The following is a 19,401-nucleotide window of genomic DNA, read 5'->3' on the forward strand; positions in this document are numbered from 1 at the left end:
CCAAAATTTCGGTGGCCGCTCAATATTTGAATAAGATAGAAGTTTACCTCTCCATGCTTTCTTTTAATCCACATATTTATATTTGGGATGAGCTTATATGTCCATCTTCCTTTTTGTGATACTTCCCATTCTGCCTGCCACTGCTGCACTGTGCGGTTTCTCTCCATCTCTCTGCTTGCCCTGGATTGTACTTCACCCTTGAGAAAGAGTCGTTCTCTTTCTCTTGAAAGAAGATGTAAGGGCACCAGACCCGATATCACTAAGGCTGCCTCAGTTGAAGTTGTCCGATACGCCGAGCAGACCATCAAAGCCACGACTCTCTGTGCACCTTCAAGTCTTTTTTTATTTACGTGCATATTGGTTGCTTCGTTCCACACAGGTGCTCCATACATAATAATATTCTGGCACGCATATGCTAACACTCTTCTCTTTGCTGGTGTTGGGCCCCGAACGTTTGGCAGTATTGCGGGCAACGCTTTAGCAGTTCGTTGTGATTTCAGACACACCTCCTTGATGTGCAGGCCCATCGTGAGTGCACGGTATATGTGGAATCCAAGATAGTTGACTTGCTTTACTGGATTTATTATTATATCCTTAAAATTAAACCTTATATGGTCAACTTTTCTCTTGCGGCTCAGTAAAATCGCCTCTGTTTTTTCCATAGCTATTTCGAGTCTGTGCTCACGCATCCATCTGGCTATGATCTTTAGTGTATCATCCACAGTCTGCATTAGGTCCAGGTCGCTGGTAACTTCTGCTTCTACGTGAACTGCTTTTAATTTCTTATTTGGCGTATATCTTTCTGTTCCATGATTCTTTTTGCTATTTCGGTTTTCTGTTCAATTGAATTTTCAATGTAACCTTCAGCAACCGAGCTTGATCGCCTACTTCCATGTCGCTTTAAAACTGTTTTGTCCGCGCCTGAATCTGCCAGCATTGTTGCATAGAGCTGCACCGGAAAGAATGACCAGTGTATTCAATGACATTGGGGAGTCCAAGAAATTCCGCCATCTTTTTTGGCGTACCCCCAATTGTATTGATTCCAACTGGCAAGGTACTGCATTGATTTTTTCAATACGTCTAGAAAAATCGCTGATGTGTCACATTGAGTGGTCGAAGTTTTGCGTACTTACCAAATACATGTAAGAAATTGATACCATCTATTGGTCCCTCAGTAATCGTAAACACTCTTGGAAAATGAGTTTTTGTATTCGGAATCTTCACACTAATAAATGACTGACAATCTTTGATGACATCTACGGTCAAAAACGTGATTTTTTCCCTCCTACATGCTCCAAATACTCCAACGATTAAGACAACTTTAGCTAACAGGAATTCTTTGTCATCGGCTTCTTTCATATAGCGTTCTATTTCCAGTTTTGTAAATACTTTTGATTTCTTTGCCTGATATCCGGAAGCTTTTCTTTTTAAAAATGCAATAAGGTTTGTGAATTATCTACGTTTCTGTTCAGGCTAATATCTACGTTACTGTTCAGGTAAATCATGGTGCGGAGCATCGAATATTTACTCCACAGAGTTGACGGCTTTAAGGTAGTGGATAACTTCGGGAAATAGGCTAGCTATACCTTTTCTGTAAATTATTAACATGTTTTTCTTTGGCCCAGCTTTCAAAGTTGTTGTAGGTGATATAAATAAACGAGGAATAGTATAAATAAAAAAAGAAACAAAGTTAAAATGATGAGAGACTAAAAAGAAATATAGAATAATAAATGTAATTTTTTTCTTAATACAAACAAAACAAAATAAAAAACATAGAAACAAACAAAATAAAATTGTATAAAACAAAATGTGAAAACGCATATAATAGAGTAGACTAAAAAAGACTAGATTTAACGGTAAACAAACAGTTTTTATGGAGGTTACACTTTATGGGGTACTTAAACGATGTTTTACACACTTTTTATTAGCCAATATTTTCACGCCGACTTCTGTACAGGCAGTTTATCACTTGGCCGTTTTATATTTTTCTAAACAGTATCCGCTTGGACAATTAATTGTTGCGTTTTTATGTCCGTAAAATCGGCTTTATGGATTTAGGCAACCGACTAACCATCCGACGGTAAACCGCAACACGGGGAGTGTTTCTTGAGACTGTATAAGATTATTTTCACTTCTGTTTTAAATTTTTTATGTATTTTTAAATATAATAAATAAAAGAATTTTACTTTTCTATACTTTTAAATAATAGTTATATGTCCACGAAATATCGGCACCTTGTATTATTAACGATCGTCCAGGCTTTAATAGAATTTCAGCATTCTTTGCGTGCTTCAGCGCGCATTTCAAATCCTATCAAATTAAAATAGTTGCCGTCTTGTTTATAGCGAAGCGATGGCCGATCGTCAAGCATTAGTTGAATAGTTGGGAAATTTATGTTGGCTCTAAGTATTTTCTTCCAGTAGAATTCGGAAAATCTCGTTAATTTTAATTATTCAGGTAGTCCCGGTATTACGTAGATATACAGTATGTCTCTGGATGATCGCTTTTGCAAGTGAAATCAATTTTTGAGAAAAATGCATTACATTTTTTTCCATAGCAACTGATAAAATTGCCTTATATCTATCAAAAATAGTAAGTAAAATAGTACTTTAACCGCAAGGGTAGATTAAATGATACTTTAACAGCGAGGATAGGTTAAAAACTTTATTTCTTTTCGCACGTTTTTTAATGGCTTCCATTTCTGAAAATGTTTGTATTCCTTTTCATAAGTTATTCGGGATTTAAATGGAAGTAGTTTGGATATGGCGTTTGTCGCCTCAGCCTGAATATCTGTTGGTAATTTACTTATTTCGTTTTGAGCCTTTTCTGGCTCCAATTCAATCAGCAATCGACACGAAAGAGAATTAAAAAATATTGACTCAAAACTGACAACTAAAGAGACATGGGGCTCGATGGAAATAATTTTAAATTAAATATGTCCAAACTAAAATCATTAAGAACAAGTGTTATATAAAACATCTCATTTACAATAATTTTACTTGAAATATGTGTTAATTTTTAGGACTTTTGGTAGTTCAGTAACAAAAACTAGTTAAGTTTAAGAAGGCAATTTGGAAGTCATTGTTCAAAAACTTCGATTGTTCTAGAAAATCCAATAATATTGTTTTGTTTTAATTACTGTGCCAAGCATGCTCGTTAGTGATATTGCTCAATAACCGATATGTTCGAAAATATTATTTTTATGATTTCATATTTGCAGCAGAATTTTTTTTATAAATATATATGTTTCTTCCAAGACTAACTAACATATTATGCTTCTTACCCCCGGTGTTTTCAGGTTATAATAAAAAAAATAAACGGATAGCGTGTTATAATCTGCCAGATATATTTTATTTGACGGATAGCAGAAAAACGCGTATCTTCACCTATAGATAACGGTATCTATTAGATAAATTAAACTTATCTCCCAGATATCCTATCTGGCGTCCGAACTGCCAAATAGTGCTTTATTTGTCGGATAAAAGTTTGACGCATGAGCAAAGGCATGAGGAGATATTGATTTTATTTGATATTTGACAAAATTGCTTAACATAACCAAGACATTGTTATTATTGAAGATTTCGTTTATTCCAATAAATTCGATTTTAGATTATTTGGAAAAGACTTACCTATTCTGAGTATGTAGGCTATAATCGTATGGAGTATAAACACCCATAAACACATTGAAATGGTGCAAAAAACGATTGTTGCTAGTGCCGGACTTTGTAAGGACTGTTACAAAATAAAGAGAGTCCCTGTTCTGTTAGATCATCAGAACGAAGAGAATGCATTAAGTTAGGATAATAGTGATAAAACAGTAATTTATAAATTATTTTATTTAATTCCTTTCAATTATAAACCATTACTACATATTATATAAAATGCTAATGTTTATCTGTGTCGTCTCTACTGAAGTAACGACTTGCTCTAGAAAGTTGCTTTTTTTACTAAAAGATAGTTAATTGGCTCGTCTAAAAACTGTCGTCGCCGGATTTTTTGTTTTTCATTTAATTAAAAAAAATAAAAAGTATTTTTTTTTCCTGATGTCGTGGCGGATGCGCTAGGCTTTAACTAGTTTTTAATAAAGCTCTAAAGTAGGTAAAAAATAAAAAAACTTTTTAAATCAAACTATTTATTTCATTTTTAATTCGCATATCTTAATTCATTAATATTATAACAGGAACCTTATAAAACCTGTTATTCAATTCACATTTGCTTTTATTTCTTTTGTGTTACAATTTTAGTTTAATTTCTTGCACTATGTACCTTATACCGAATGATCGAAAAAAAAACGGCATCCAGTTGGCTGGGAAATGATGTTCGATGATATTTCCCATATAAATTTACATATGAAATGACAGCAATCTTTATTTCATAGCCATTGCTGACGCCGAATTTTTTTCGATCATACGGTACATCTCTTCTCCATGCTGTTTTTTAAGTAACTCTCTAGCTAAACCTTGCTAAAACATCTGTATTGTGGTCCTTTGAATTCCAGTTAATTCAACTTTGTTTAGACAAGATTTTTCCTTTATTTTTTCTTTTTTTTCTGAAGTTCCATCACTTTGAGTTCTTAAAAATAAAAGTAATATGACAAAATTGTTTTTATTTAATTTTTTTTATTAAATAATTTGTACATATAATGTGTAAATGTAGCAATTATTATAGGTACTATTCATTTATTATTATTAAGACAAAAGTATAAGTGCATTTATCTATTTTATAAAATAAAAACTCAACTTAATTACTATCATTGATGCTATCCTACCTATTTCTTTACTATGAGAAGCCCTAGAACAACATATTTGTTATTACTAACAGTCTTATGCTATTTTTAATTTTCAATATTAATAACTTACCAGATGGCGGTTTTAGGATTGGTTTATAAATCTCTGCTTGCACTTTACCTGCTTCTTCCATATTTTCTATTATCTTCTTCTTCTTCTTAGCACGCCGTCTCCCTTCGGAGGTTGGCGATCAATTAACAGTGGCGACTCGGGAGATGGCATCCTGAAAATTCGGACTGATGTTCGATCAAACCATCGACGCAGGTCTTTAAGCCAGGAGTTCTGTCTTCTTCCGACTGACCTCTTTCCTTCTGATTTTCCCTCAATTATAAGACGTAGCATTTCGTATTTATCTCCTCATGATATGCCCATATATTGGTTTTCTTTCCTTGATAGTTGTAAGGAGTTCTTTGCCCTTCTGCATGGCTCTGAGTACTTCAGTGTTGGTTTCTATCCACCCCAGGATATTCGTAGTATTCTCCTGTACAAATACATCCCAAGAGCCTCGATGCGGGCTTCTATGAGTGGACTGAGAGTCCAGCTCTCACAGCCATAGGAGAGGTGGGAATATATAACATCGAAGCATTCGCAGTCAGGTTGTAGGTCGAGGTCCCGCCTGATGAAAAGGTTCCTCATACTGAAAAAAAAGCACTCCTAGCTTGTTCAATCCCGTGACAGGATCTCCTTTTCCGGATCACACCCTTCATTTACAAATGCACCCAGATATCTGGATGAAGGTTATTGTTTATTTGAACTTGTTGGTGTTTTTAGGTAAATCATGTTCATTGACGACACTGTCCAATAATTGTTGGAGTTCAGGTTTTCTATTATCAATTGTACTAAAATGTTAATATAATAAATATAACAGTAATATCATGTAATTAAACTATAAATTACTTACAGATTATTTTTTCTTGTTTTAATTTCTTATAAATCGCATTCCATCAATAGATCTATTGCACCACCACCACTGCTGAAATTGAATTATCTTTCCCTTTTCCATAAAGGTAAATTTAAATAGCCTATACCATAATAGGACTAGTGGGAGTTGAACACAAAATATATTTTAGTTGAATTTTATTGTTTTTATTTTCATTTTGACGATCTTTTGACAACTGAACAATAACCTCACTTTTTAATCTAACGATGGGATGGGGTTTCATTTTTAATTTAGAAAAATATACTAAGAAGTCAAATAATTTGGCAACACAAATTCGGCCCATTAAAATAAAATATATTAACCTCTTTAAAATACATCAAAGTTTTAAGGTGCCCATTTTTCGTGCCGGTGAATGTATTTCAAAAACTATACATTTTAGTCATATACTTTTCTAATGAAACAAACCTTTATTTTTTTACTAGAATCCAAAAATCAATTAATATATAGGGTGTTCCATTACAAAAAACATAACTTTGATGTGTAACTTTTTTTGGGGACACCCTGTAGAACTCTACATAATTTTAGAAAATACTTTAAATTGACTTACATAAGCTCAGAAAATTTCACTTCAATACAAACTTTTGTTCTTACAAAAACCGCGTCGTATATGACGCGCCACCCTGTATAATTCGATTTCAATCAAAATTTCAATGATTAGAATATAAGCAGAATAGGTATAGCTTATGTATTAGATTTATTTATTTCAATAAATTTACTTAGAAAAAGAATTAAAAAAATCAAAATATTAAGAAGGAAATAATTCAGAATTTACTAAAATTACTAAAATAAAAAATTAAAAGCAACGAAAAAAAAAGGGTAAACATTTTAGTATTTTATCTATAAAACACAATACAGAAGGTTTCATATTAATACATTCACAGTAATTGAATTCCGAGGTAAAAGTCTCTGGGCACTCCACTAATATAATGAAACAAACAAATAAATAACAAAAACCATACAATATCCAAAATTAATAAAAAAATATACTTTTGTTCCTTTAGTAGTCCTGTAGACATCTTTCTATATTAAATAAATCAGCACTCGGTACACTAATAGGTTTATTTGTTAACTTATCCACCGCCTATTGACTTGAAGGTATGTCTCATTGCAGATTTAAACCCCATTTACAAAATATAGAGGAATGTTCAGCGCCAGGTGTTTGACAGAACACTCTGTGGCAGTTAAGGGTTAAACTCCTGCTTTTTGTTCCTGAGAATAGGTAGATTATCGAAAGATCTTCAGGACGTACTTTTATTATTACAAGATAGTGTTTTTGATTAAAAGATACACCATCTGTTGACAATTTAATTTTCATTGATACTTATTGAGAGTCATCATGTGTATTTAATGTAATTTTAATAGTTATTATCCTATTTCATTTTATTAACTAAAAGCTATGTTAGGGTGTAAAAATAAAAATATTTGTTATTTTTTGACAGTAATTATCCGAGATTATAGACACTTTATAATTCCCGGGTAATTACTTTGAATTTAGTATATTTTGTCCCATTCTGACCAATAAGTAGAGCTAGCCCAGTGTTGCCAGAAATTTTCGTGAATTTCCCTTCAAGGGAGCCTTAAAAAACCTTCATATTCCTTCAACTTCGCGAAAAATTCCAGATCTTGTGAAAAATCACCAAATTTCCTGTATTTTACCTATTTTATAATTAGGAGAAAAAATTTAAAAACTTATTTCTGGTAATTTTTGGACACCTATGTGTTTGAATAAACTTTTTATTAAAAAAAGATCGAAAAATCAAAAATAGTGTGATAGATACACGATAGCAGTATTATAAAGTATGTTTCAAAAAATTCATTGCTTACAGTGTCTGCTTGAACCGAAAATAATTAATCGTGTAAGCACAGTTAGCCTAGGCCAAGATGTCAAGAAAAAAAATATATAAACTTTGAGTACTTTATTTTTTAAATGCCGATACCACTGGTTTCAAAAAAAATTAAAAATTAAAATCGCCGACGTACAATTGGGGTCTCTACACAAATTTAAAAAAAAACTTTTTCAACCAAAGTAAAAAGCGCGCAGAAAGTTTTGTTAATAATAAATAACGACCATCAGCACCAATAGGTATGCTTACTGTTGCCCCCCTCCCTGTTTCTAAATCCAGGAGGTTGGGTCTCTGCACAAATTTAAATAACAATTGACTCTAATCTAATTGAAAAAGCAAAAAAATATTTTTCTTCTAATATTTTAGTGATAAAAGTTTACTTTATGATCGTAAGTATTAGTAAACAAGTAAAACTACAAACTAACAATTAAGGAAGTACAATTAATAACTTTAACACACACTGAATTTAGACTAAAACGGAATAAAACAATTAGGTACTATAGCTATAAGTAAATAAATACATTTTAAACATGGTTACTGTTGTAGGAAGCAACAGTCCTAAGGATATTTTTTTGACCAATTTGCCTGCCTGGCCAGGTGAAAATACCATTTGTTTAAAAAACGTTAACTTACTGATGATTTCCATTTAAAACTGGGCATAGATAGTATATAGAGGCGAATCTTTAAAAATTTGTCTGTCTTTATGTTGTTACGAAAATCCCGAAATAAAACAAGAATGACATAAAAGTACCGGAATAAACAAACTTATTGTAATAGGATTGGCTTCCAAAATAATAGAAACCTACAAAAATATCAGAGCAATGTTTGAGATTTTGCAAGTCCGTACTATTTGTGGAGTCAGTTCTTACACATTTGCCGCAGATCTAAAGTTGATAATGATTATATTGGGCCTTCAATCTTCAACATCATGCCATCCATGTGCCTGGTGTGATGTTAACTCAAAAAATTTACAGTCAAGGGGAGAACTACCTTTGTTAGTATTTCACAGAAAGCATTGGGCTTTACTCTACAGGCAAGCACCTCAGAGCAGGTGCATCATTCTTTTAAGTTGTTCTCAAAAAACTTTAATTTAAATCCGAGATCAAAAAACTATCAAAAAAATCTCCTTAGGAGTGTTGCTTCCTACAACAGTAACCACGTTTAAAATTTATTTATTTACTTATAGCTAGTACCTAATGGTTTTCTTTCTTTTTAGTCCAAATTCAGTGTGTGTTAAAGTTATTAATTGTACTTCCTTAAATGTTAGTCTGTAGTTTTACTTGTTTACTAATACCCTTATACTTATGATCATAAAGTAAAATTTTACCACTAAAATATTAGAAAAAAAAATATTTCCTTGCTTTTTGCATTGGATTAAAGTCTATTTGTATTTAAATTTGTGCAGAAACCCAACCTCCTGGACTTAGAAACAGGGAGGGGGGCAACAGTAAGCATACCTTTTGGTGATGATGGTCGTTATGTATTATTAACAAAACTTTCTGCGCGCTTTTTACTTTGGTTGAAAAAGTTTTTTTTAAATTTGTGTAGAGACCCCAATTGTACGTCGGCGATTTTAATTTTTATATTTTTTTGAAGCCAGTGGTATCGGCATTTAAAAAATAAAGTACCCAAAGTTTATATTTTTTTTTTCTTGACATCTTGGCCTAGGCTAACTGTGCTTACACGATTAATTATTTTCGGTTCAAGCAGACACTGTAAGCAATGAATTTTTTGAAACATACTTTATAATACTGCTATCGTGTATCTATCACACTATTTTTGGACATAGGTGTCCAAAAATTACCAGAAATAAGTTTTTAAATTTTTTCTCCTAATTATAAAATAGGTAAAATACAGGAAATTTGGTGATTTTTTACAAGATCTGGAATTTTTCGCGAAGTTGAAGGAATATGAAGGTTTTGTGAGGACTGTGTAAGATACCATGATCAGCTGACTTATTAGATGTGTTTTCCGTTTACCTATTTATTTCCTTTCAACATCAAGAACTTCGGTTTAGTTCCGGTATGTTTGTAATAAGACGTGTTGAAAGATAAAAATGCATCTATTATTTTTTTTGTTAAATGTTAAAATCTTTCGAATTGCAGACTTTTTGACAGCAACATTGCTTTAAACTGAGGCATCCTTAATTAAACACCGTTAAAGTGAAACAAATAGATGTAGAAAAAACAATTAATACTCCTACTACATAACAACACATTGACACACAATTTTTATTGTTCAAAACTGCCAGAAACTTTCATATTGTCTTCTTTTTTTTTGGATAAAAATCCTTCAGCTTTTCAATCGACCAAATTTGACTGTAAAATCCTTCATATTTGAGAAAATCTTTCAATTCTGGCAACACTGAGTAGGTTTGTTTTGTAGTTAAAAGTAGGTTAATAACAAATTAAGTAATAAACCACATTTTTTATGATTATTTTTCTTTTTTTTCAGACTGGATGAGTCCGTTCGATCGGGTCGTCTGTGGTGAGTACAATGGTACATATTTTTTTTTATTTATTTTATTTTTATTGCTTTTCCTATCACTTTAATTGCGCATTTGTTTGTTGATGATTGAACCTTTTTAAGACAGTTATCAGCGAATACTTTAGAGTTTTTTATTATTTATTATTAACAGTTTAATGGCGTTACGATATAGCAACATAAAATTAATTATCGACATAAAATGTATTTTATTATAGTTAAAATATTATTAAGAAATTTATTATTCCGATAATATATTCAGGAATATGATGATTTAATTGATTAAAAATTGTTGGATATGCAGATAATGCATCGAAATGAATAATAATGATTAATATTAAGTGTTTTCGAGATTCTGCATTGTTTATAATTTTATAGAAAAATTATGAGACACCATTAATTATAATTAATATTTTTATTTTTGAACTCAGTTTGAATAATATGTTTTTATTAATATTTGAGTAAAAATTATTTATTATGAAAAAAAAACGGCGTCAAAGACGGCTGGGGAATGACATTCGATGATAATTTTGGCGAGGTCAATCTCTAGACATCATTTATATTTTGTCCTGTACTCTTCTTGTTGACATGTTTGCCAAGTTTTCTGTCAATTAATTTTCAGTAAATGTCGTTTAAATATGGACCTCGTCAAAATCAACATGAATTGTCATTCTCTAGCTGTCTTTGACGCTGTTTTTTTTTCATCATGTGGTATTTTAAACATCTAGAATAAATCTAGTATATACTAAATAATATACGTCCAATTTTAAAAAAAATGATGAATTTATTTAAATTCTTATATTCTTGGCGATTTCTGTTTATTGTTTTCCCAGTTATTATATACAGGGTGGTCCGAATTGTATTAGGGAATCTTCTGTAGCATATTTTGCAGAGAAAAATAACTAAAAACGTTCGTATAAATGTATGTAATGCTTCGTTTCGGAGATACAGGGTGTAGAAATTTCATTTTTATTTCGATTTTTTCTAAATAATTTCTGAAGTAACGTCAATATTTGGATGAAAATTGGTGTCTGGGAGTTTTTTGACATTAGAAATTTGATTTTGATGTCAATATGACTCCTACTTATAGGGGGCGCCGCCTATGTGTGTTTTAACTGTTTTGGAGAGTAATAACGTTTCGTTCGTACCTGTATAAACTACCGATTAAACAAATATACATTTTCGTCATTTTTTACGTAAAAAATATCTCTTGGTAAAAAACGCTACAAGCAACCGTTCTCAACATATTTAAAATGGAAATAGTCAATATATGTCATTATTGACAAAAATAAATATGTTGAGTAGATAGTTATATGACTGAAATGTTAAAATTTGGGAGCTTTTTATTTTTTTTAAATTAATCATAATTTTTTTCAAGAAAAAAGTTCAGAGATTATTTGGAAAAAATTGAAATATAAATGAAACTTTTTGAAGCATTTTAGGACATACATTTATACGAACTTTCTTACTTATTTTCTGCTGAAGTTTTCCGAATACAATTCGGACCACCCTGTATATTATACTGGTTATTTTAGAAAAAAATAACAACCCAGCAAATTGGCATACATTCTGCATTGTAATTCAGCATCCCACTTCGCTTACTTGCTTCAACTATTACCAAGGTTTTTAAATAATTCTAAAATGCAAATTTACATTCTCCTAGCGGATACAGCAAAGGCGTTCGCTAATATAATCTAGATTCGAAATTAGAAACGTTTTCAATTAGGCAAATTAGGCTAACGTATACAGGGTGGTCTAAATGCAGAAACAATATTCCAGAACCATCATTAAACCAGTATATCTACTTAATAAGCTTAAGCTAGCTAACATAACAGTTGCTAGATGGTTGTTTTGTTTGTTGAAGATTATAAACGATATAGGTACTATATTAGTTAGATAGTTAGATAAATTATGTTCATTTAATGTCATAATTTCAAATTAATTGAGAATAGTTTATACCGGGTGTTGCATCGTCGAGCGGGACATAGGAAATCCCATGTAAATTTTAATGGGGTCAATTATTGGCTTCCCTAATTATTTTAGAGAATAATTCTATTTAGGTTTATTGAAGAACACTAAAACCCACATTCAAAACAATAACTTTAGATATTTTTGATTAGCCCGTTTACGAGTTATCGCCGATTTCTTTTAAATATTTCTCCTTTCTTATGGCCCTGTATTAACCAGTCAATTATGAGCACCAGTCAAGGTAAAAGATAACTGTCAAATGAAGTTGTCATTTCAGAAATTTATCTATTTAGTGCTTTATTATTATTATTAAAAACTCATACCTACATCGAAAATATTAGTCATGAATTACACTACCGAAGAGAAAGTATTGATGATTAAATGGTATTATCAAGGAAATAGTTATCAAAAGGTGTCGGACATGTATCCGAATAGACCGATACCTGGAAAATCTACAATCGCAAGGAATATCCAGAGATTTGAGACCAAAGGTACCCTAATAAATAACTGCAGATGTGAAGCAAGGCAGGAACAAAGAAAAGACGCAAGAAATGATACCGACTTGGAAGTTTTATTGTGCGTGGAAGAGAACGATGGAAAGATCAGCACAAGGAAACTTGAGGATGAAATAGGAATAGATCACACTACAGCGTTTCGAATTTTGAAACGACATAAATACTATTCCTTCAAAAATATGAAAAGCACCAAGAGCTAAGAGATGGGGACGAAATACGGCGGCAGGCGTTTTGTTTTGATATGATGGAAAGAGCAAACACAGGTAGGGAATTTTTAAAAAACATATGTTTCACTGACGAATGCACGTTTACCTTAAATAATGAACCCAATGTTCAAAATTATCGATATTGGAACAAAGAAAACCAACACAGGTTTGTCGAAACAAGGACGCAATATCCACAGAAAGTAAATGTTTGGGCAGGGATATTCGGACACTATATTATCGGGCCATTATTTCTTACGCGAAATTTAAATGCAGAATATTATTTGGAACTTCTCGAAAATCATATTTTACCTGCTTTACATGATGCCGCTAGGGAAAATTAGGAAGTTTGGTACCAAATGGATGGCTGCCCGGCACATAGTACCCTGGCTGTTCGGGAATATTTAGACAATAGTTTTAACGGAAACGTTATTGGCCTAAATCATACAGTAAATTGGCCAGCAAGGTCTGATATTTTGCCAAATTATTTCTTACTCTGGGGCCATTTAAAAAACAGGATATACAAGGATAAAAAATACCCAAATCTATATAGACGAGTTAAAAAATGCTATTTCTGCCGAATGCAATAGAATTTCAGTTTACCAACTAGCGAATGTAAGAAGAGAATTTTATGATCGCCTGGGTTATTGTCTAGCAGTCGATGGAGGAATATTTGAACATCTACTTGATATTAGGAAATTAGCAGGGATAAAGGTAGTATCAGATATAGCTACTTTTGTTGCGCGCAGCACATTAAAAAACTGCGGAACTTGATCTTCTGCAAGTGTGAGTACCTAGGCAACCTGCAACGTTGCGATCGCAGCTTGGTTGCGTAGGCTACTTTTTTGTTGCGCGCATTTAAGAAATAGCCGTGTGTGAACAGTTGTTGAGGAAGGTTGCAAGTGCAGCAAAAGATTACTAATCAGTTGAAACTTTTACTGCGGACATCGGTGCAGTATTCTGTTGGTAGGCCCGAAATGTATACACTTTTTTTCAGTTAACTCCAGTATTTATATGTAGGTATTTAATAAAGAATTAACCGACAAATTGCGATGTCGTCGAAGTCAAAACAAGCGATTTGGAACAGGAACAAGTAAAATGTTTAATAGAAGCAAGGTTTGTGGAGCGTAAAAAGTCCGCCAAAGTCACATATAAATATGTCTCGTCATCCATTTAAAAAAAAAACGCAACCTTCTCCCAAAAGGTACACACACGATACCTTGAGCTGTGGGTGGTGTACTGTTGAATGTTGCCCCTCCAAAACTGCGGCTACCAAAATATGTTGCAAAAGTAGCGCTTTTGTGTGAATATATGAAAAGCATGGAGTGACGACCTGCAACTTTTTTAGGCAGCTGCTGCATAAAAACTGCGCGTTTTGGGCTACTTTGTGCTGGCGCATGAACACTGTATGCAACTTTTGCAGCGGCTACAAAAAATTGCGCAACAAGAGTAGCTGTGTCTGATACTACCTTAACTTGGGTCTGCATGGCAAACAACAGGCAACAATGGACCCAACTACAAAGAGGGTATCTAAATATGCGAGGGAGGGCTACACCATAATTGAAAATAGTTGAATAAGTTGAAAATTATGATGATGATAAAAATTATTTACAAAAAACTCTTCGGAAAAAATAATTATTATCTGTAATATTTTAGAATGTATTGAACAATTAGCTGGCAACAATGAAATAAAGAAAAAAATATATAATTTATTAGCATAAACAACCATAAACTGCCCGAGCATTATGAGACTCGACTCAAAGGAAAATTAATGAAAAACAAACCGTAAGAAAAACAACTTTATTCCATTTTATTTTTAAACGACATTATGCCTACGGCAATTGCGGCTTCCAATTGATTTATCTGTCATTTGTTGTAATGAAAATATGAAAACCAACAGTAATGTCATAATTTGAACATTTTCCAAGTTTGAACTGTGCAGTAGTAACGCCTTTAGAAATTGATTCTGTGAATTTTGCGAGAAAAGGATTGTAAGAGTAAAAAATGCGACTTTCTCTTTTTATGGCGCTGCAAAATTTACAACCCTTTTTTTTTTAAAATAATTTTGCGAAAGTTTGGTTTCTCTTTTTTTGTGTTTGTCAGGTAAAAAAGGGTTCAGTTGAAATTGCAAGAGTTTCTAGATTTCTTTCTGTTTTTAGGGTTTTGTAGCTCAAAAGGATTTTGTTGTCGGTCTATTTTGTTTGTCAAGATACTTTATTTCGAGAACGCGTGGAGTTATTGGGTTGAAATTAATACCATATAATCCAATAAAATTGTCATTTGAAAAAAAAAATACGGGCAAGCTGATTTTTTCAGAGTTTGTCAGCGACTGTCTTCTGAGTGTAAAATAAACAAAATCGGAAAATTTCCCCTTGCGCTGTTTGAGCAATAGGGGTGTTTTTTTTAAACTGTACTACAACAAAATAATTAGACGCAAATTGTACATAAGAACATTCTCTATAAGTTCGCGTAATGATTTTTTTTATAAGTTTATTACTTCCGGACTTAGCGGCCGTTTCATGAGCCCTTTGGGTGGTTTTCAAAAAGTTTATTTTACAGCAAATTGACCCATATGAAAGTTGTCTACAACAATGATATGTATTTATTTCCCAAAACGAAACATGGAATTCATCAAGTGAATGAATATTATGATTTTTTTTATTTGAATCGTCTTCTTTTGTGTGATGGACCTGACGATGGCTCCTCAGATTTATTGTTGGTTTCTTTTGTTTCTTTTGAAAAAAGTTCATAACGCAAAGGTATATGTACTCTTATTTTGAACGAGTTTCCTAGGGTGAATTTGCTGAAAAAAGAGTAACATTGAAAACTACCCTAATTTGTTCATGAACTGGACGCTATCTCCAAAAATAATCAAGCTACAAAAAAAATTCATGAGAAAAAGTTGCTTGTCCAATTATTAACAACTTTCATACGGTTCAATTTGCTGTAAAACAAACTTTTTGAAAAGCACCCCAAAGGGCTCATGAAACGGCCGCGAAGTACGGGAATAATAAACTTATAAAAAAAATTCATTAGATCGACAAAAAAAGTTTTTTTTTTAATTTCACTCAAAATGAATTATTTGGGTCATAAATGACCTAAATACAAAATATTTTCATGGTGTCTGTCTCTCTGTCCGTCTGTCCGTCTGTCTATAACACGATAACTCAAAAACCGCTACACCGATTTTAACAAATTTTGGCACAAAAATACTGTGGCACCCAAGAATCTGGCCATTAGTTTTTGGTTGGGGTGGGGGGTTGGTAAGAGGGTATGGGAGGGGGTTAAAAATTTTAAAAATCGTAACTCCAAAATTACAGTAGCTATCGAAACGCGGTTTTCAATTTAAGATTAGGAATAATATTTGTAACAAAATTTGTAATAACATCAAAATCAGTCAAAGTCGCAGTTTTTGAAATAAAAAAAATTGGAAAAATTCCTTTATTTTGAAACTAAAACAACCGCCTACCAACTTTTTATTAACATATTTTAGTATGGGCGGCTATACGTGCCTCATGGCGCCAATTTTTTTCTTATAAAAAGCCAATAACTAAAAGAGACTACTAGAACTACAATTTTAACAAAGGCCAGAAAATAATGCAAAAAAAAGAAGAAATCCTTAAAAGAGGTGACATAAACCTAGATGTACTACATTTTAAGATTAGTACATTTTTATAGGCATAGCATACATAAAACTGCGGCCTTGAAGAATTGAAGTTTATGTGTTCTTTATATGCTTAAAGGTACCTATACTGATTGTTATCCTTAATTCTACTGCCGAAAATCCACCAAAAGTACCCATTTCATAAAAAGAATGTCGTACCTGGCAATAAAAATCACTTTTTGATGGCTCTTTACGGTGGTTATCTCGCAATTTTCAACAAGGTAAACCAGTTGATACATGGTACTGTTGACAAATTTAAATGTGAGTGTTCTCTCGGTTCAAGGACGTTAAATTTTTTTTTTGCTAAAAATATAAAATTTTACATTTATTTTATTTATCCATTGAGCTGTAAAAATTACGAATGATGAACAATTCAAACAATGAAAAAGCAAACGATTTAGCTTGAAAAGGAACGAACACTCCACTAACTGTACCAGAACCGTTCTGCTTTCCAAGTGGAAACCAACTTAAAGGTTGATTCTCACTATACCTTCCGTATCAGCCCCCTTCCGTTTCCCTTCCGTTTACGTAAAATATTATATGATGTAAATGAATAGGACAATGCCATACTATTCGTTCCGTTTCCCTTCCGTTCCATATCCTTTCCTTCCATAATTTTTTTTGGCGGACGAACTGAAGCGTATCGGAAACAGCGTTGTCAAGTTCTTACATTTGTACCAGCCAATATAATAATTTTCTTGCAAACTTAAACCAAGATTTTTCAAATTATTTATTAGTATCTTTAAATAATAAAGTAACTTAAATCTATGCCTTGCTATATTTGGATCCATACATTTGCAGTCCGTTAAGTCATACGTTATTTTTAGCCATTAAAAGAGGCATTGATGATTTACAACAATTACATTGTTAACACGGGATTTTTCTTCTGATAGCGCCTATATGAGAATAATAATTGTTATTAGATAGGAAATAGGTCGCCGAAGAAGTTCTTCGAAAATTAATAAACCATTTGATAATTGATTTGTATTGTATTTTCATCGATGAGTAACATCATAATACATAAACAAATATAGAGGACAGTGTTGCCGTTGACGCTTTAAAAAGACATTAACATGGACAGTAATTTTTTGTAAATTTCCAATAATAATTCTTAGAAATTTCTATTCAGTAAAGAGATTTTCTGAAAGTATATTTCTTTTTCGAATTATTTTTTAACGAAATATTAATTTTTAAGGCATTTTTATGTCCCATTTCTTATTTTTTAGAAATAATACAGTTTAGTTTGGAACTTTTGGTGTTACAATAGCAAAATAAACTTAAGACTCACTAAAATATCTTAAGAGACTCTGGATGTGATGTTTGCTAATTATTATAGCATCATCATCAGATAATTAAACCTCAAAAGTTAGCTTTAACATCTGGTGATGATGCTAACATTTCTATCCTATCTGAATATAGAGTTGTTAAAATCTTTGAGTCTTCTATTTTGATATGTTATTGTTTAATTTAATTTAATTTTTTATTTATTATGGAATTACTTTCAATTTCTACTTTGTTGATTTTTTCTTTGCTTTTCTTGTTCTTACTCTACTCGTTTTCATTCTTCTTCAATTTCCAACAACTTAATTACCCATTAATTTTTAAGAGCAAAATGAACTGATCATGATCAATTTATAATTTTTTCAATTATCATTACTTTTTGATGTAATTTTAACCTATATGAGAGAGAGATGGTGATCCAAATCTTCAATGAATTAGCTAAGACATGACAACGTTGTCTCAAGAGGTAAATAAACCGATTATTTTCAACAGCAGTCGCGTAGGATTTCCAAAAGTTGTTTTTCTCGACGCCTCTTTGACAGTCGTTTTTCTCTTTTACAACTTCATACCTCGAGACGCGGAAAACTAGGATTATGTTTGGTTTATGATGTTTTCAGTTGTTTTGAGATTAAAAATACATAGTTTGTGTAGTACATTTCTTGACAACGTAAAATAAAACAACAAATTTAGAGTCTACCCTACATCATATTTTTACACTTTTTGAATAAAATTAGAACGGCACTGATAAACCGCAATTTAAGTCCGCCATATTTGGTCCCTATCGTGTTCGATCGAAGTGTTTTGATATGCTCCTTCCCTAATCTTTTTATTCAAAGACTCTGTATCTTTGTTGCAATATAAATTTTTGAACCCAAATTTCAACAATGTCTTATAAACTAAACCTTGTTACAACATCGTTATATGTACCTCTTGATTGCCTTGTTCTAAACGAGGCGTATAATTGTTCTAGATTGTTATTTTAACGTTATATTGTTATTGCTTCAAAAAGTTCATTTAAATGTCAATTAAGCGATCAATGCAACGACGTGCGAATCGCTGGTTGTATCGCTTTACAACTTTAACGACATTTCAAAATACTATGCTGATTATTATAATGTTAATACCAAAGTTTACAGAATTAAAATATGTCTGTAAACTTTGGTTAATACATAAAATGATGAAATTTCTGTGGTAAATAAGGAAAGAAATAAATACGTCATCAAAAAGTTTGCTTGTAGCGATTTTTGAAGTAAATTGCTTATTATCTTCACTAATTTGTAAATATTTTATTCGAATTTTTAATTTTATTTTGCATAATATTACTGATAGCAATTAAAACACGAGATTATCACACTTGGTGCCATACATACTACACAAATTTGCACAAATTTACAGAAAATTTCATGATAAATTTTATCTGCCAAATTTGATACTAAATATTAAAAAAAATAATACTATTGTTATTTTGCCAATGAAAAAGAATCTAAGAAATAAAAATTTAATATTTCTTGAGTTATTACCCGTCATGCAGTCTCAGGGCTTTGACAAAAGCCAGTCTCTGAGACGGTTTTACAGGTGAAGCAGAACTTGAGATTTTTTTTGGTCGAGTTAGTCGTGTTTTTTTAAATTAAAATGTAATCTATGTAATACTGATGCAATTTTATCTAAACAAGACAAAGAAATAAATTATATTCCAAATGCATTGGTTCATGTCA

General features: G+C 31.9%; 1 protein-coding gene across 2 annotated transcripts in view; it reads left to right on the forward strand.

Annotated features, from left to right (window-relative positions):
* The window catches only part of LOC115883961 (homeobox protein abdominal-A homolog), a 114,614-nt gene that overhangs the window by 4,559 nt on the left and 90,654 nt on the right, over window positions 1-19,401 (forward strand). Inside the window, exon 2 of one of the 2 annotated variants that reach the window (XM_030902382.1) lies at window positions 10,026-10,070. In XM_030902382.1, the coding sequence (XP_030758242.1) occupies window positions 10,026-10,070 (45 nt within the window). The remainder of the gene's footprint in view (window positions 1-10,025; window positions 10,071-19,401) is intronic. The other variant, XM_030902384.1, reaches the window with a different exon arrangement.

The sequence above is a fragment of the Sitophilus oryzae genome, unplaced genomic scaffold (assembly GCF_002938485.1).
Source record: "Sitophilus oryzae breed Bouriz unplaced genomic scaffold, Soryzae_2.0 scaffold_2006_pilon_pilon, whole genome shotgun sequence".
NCBI lineage: Eukaryota > Metazoa > Arthropoda > Insecta > Coleoptera > Curculionidae > Sitophilus > Sitophilus oryzae.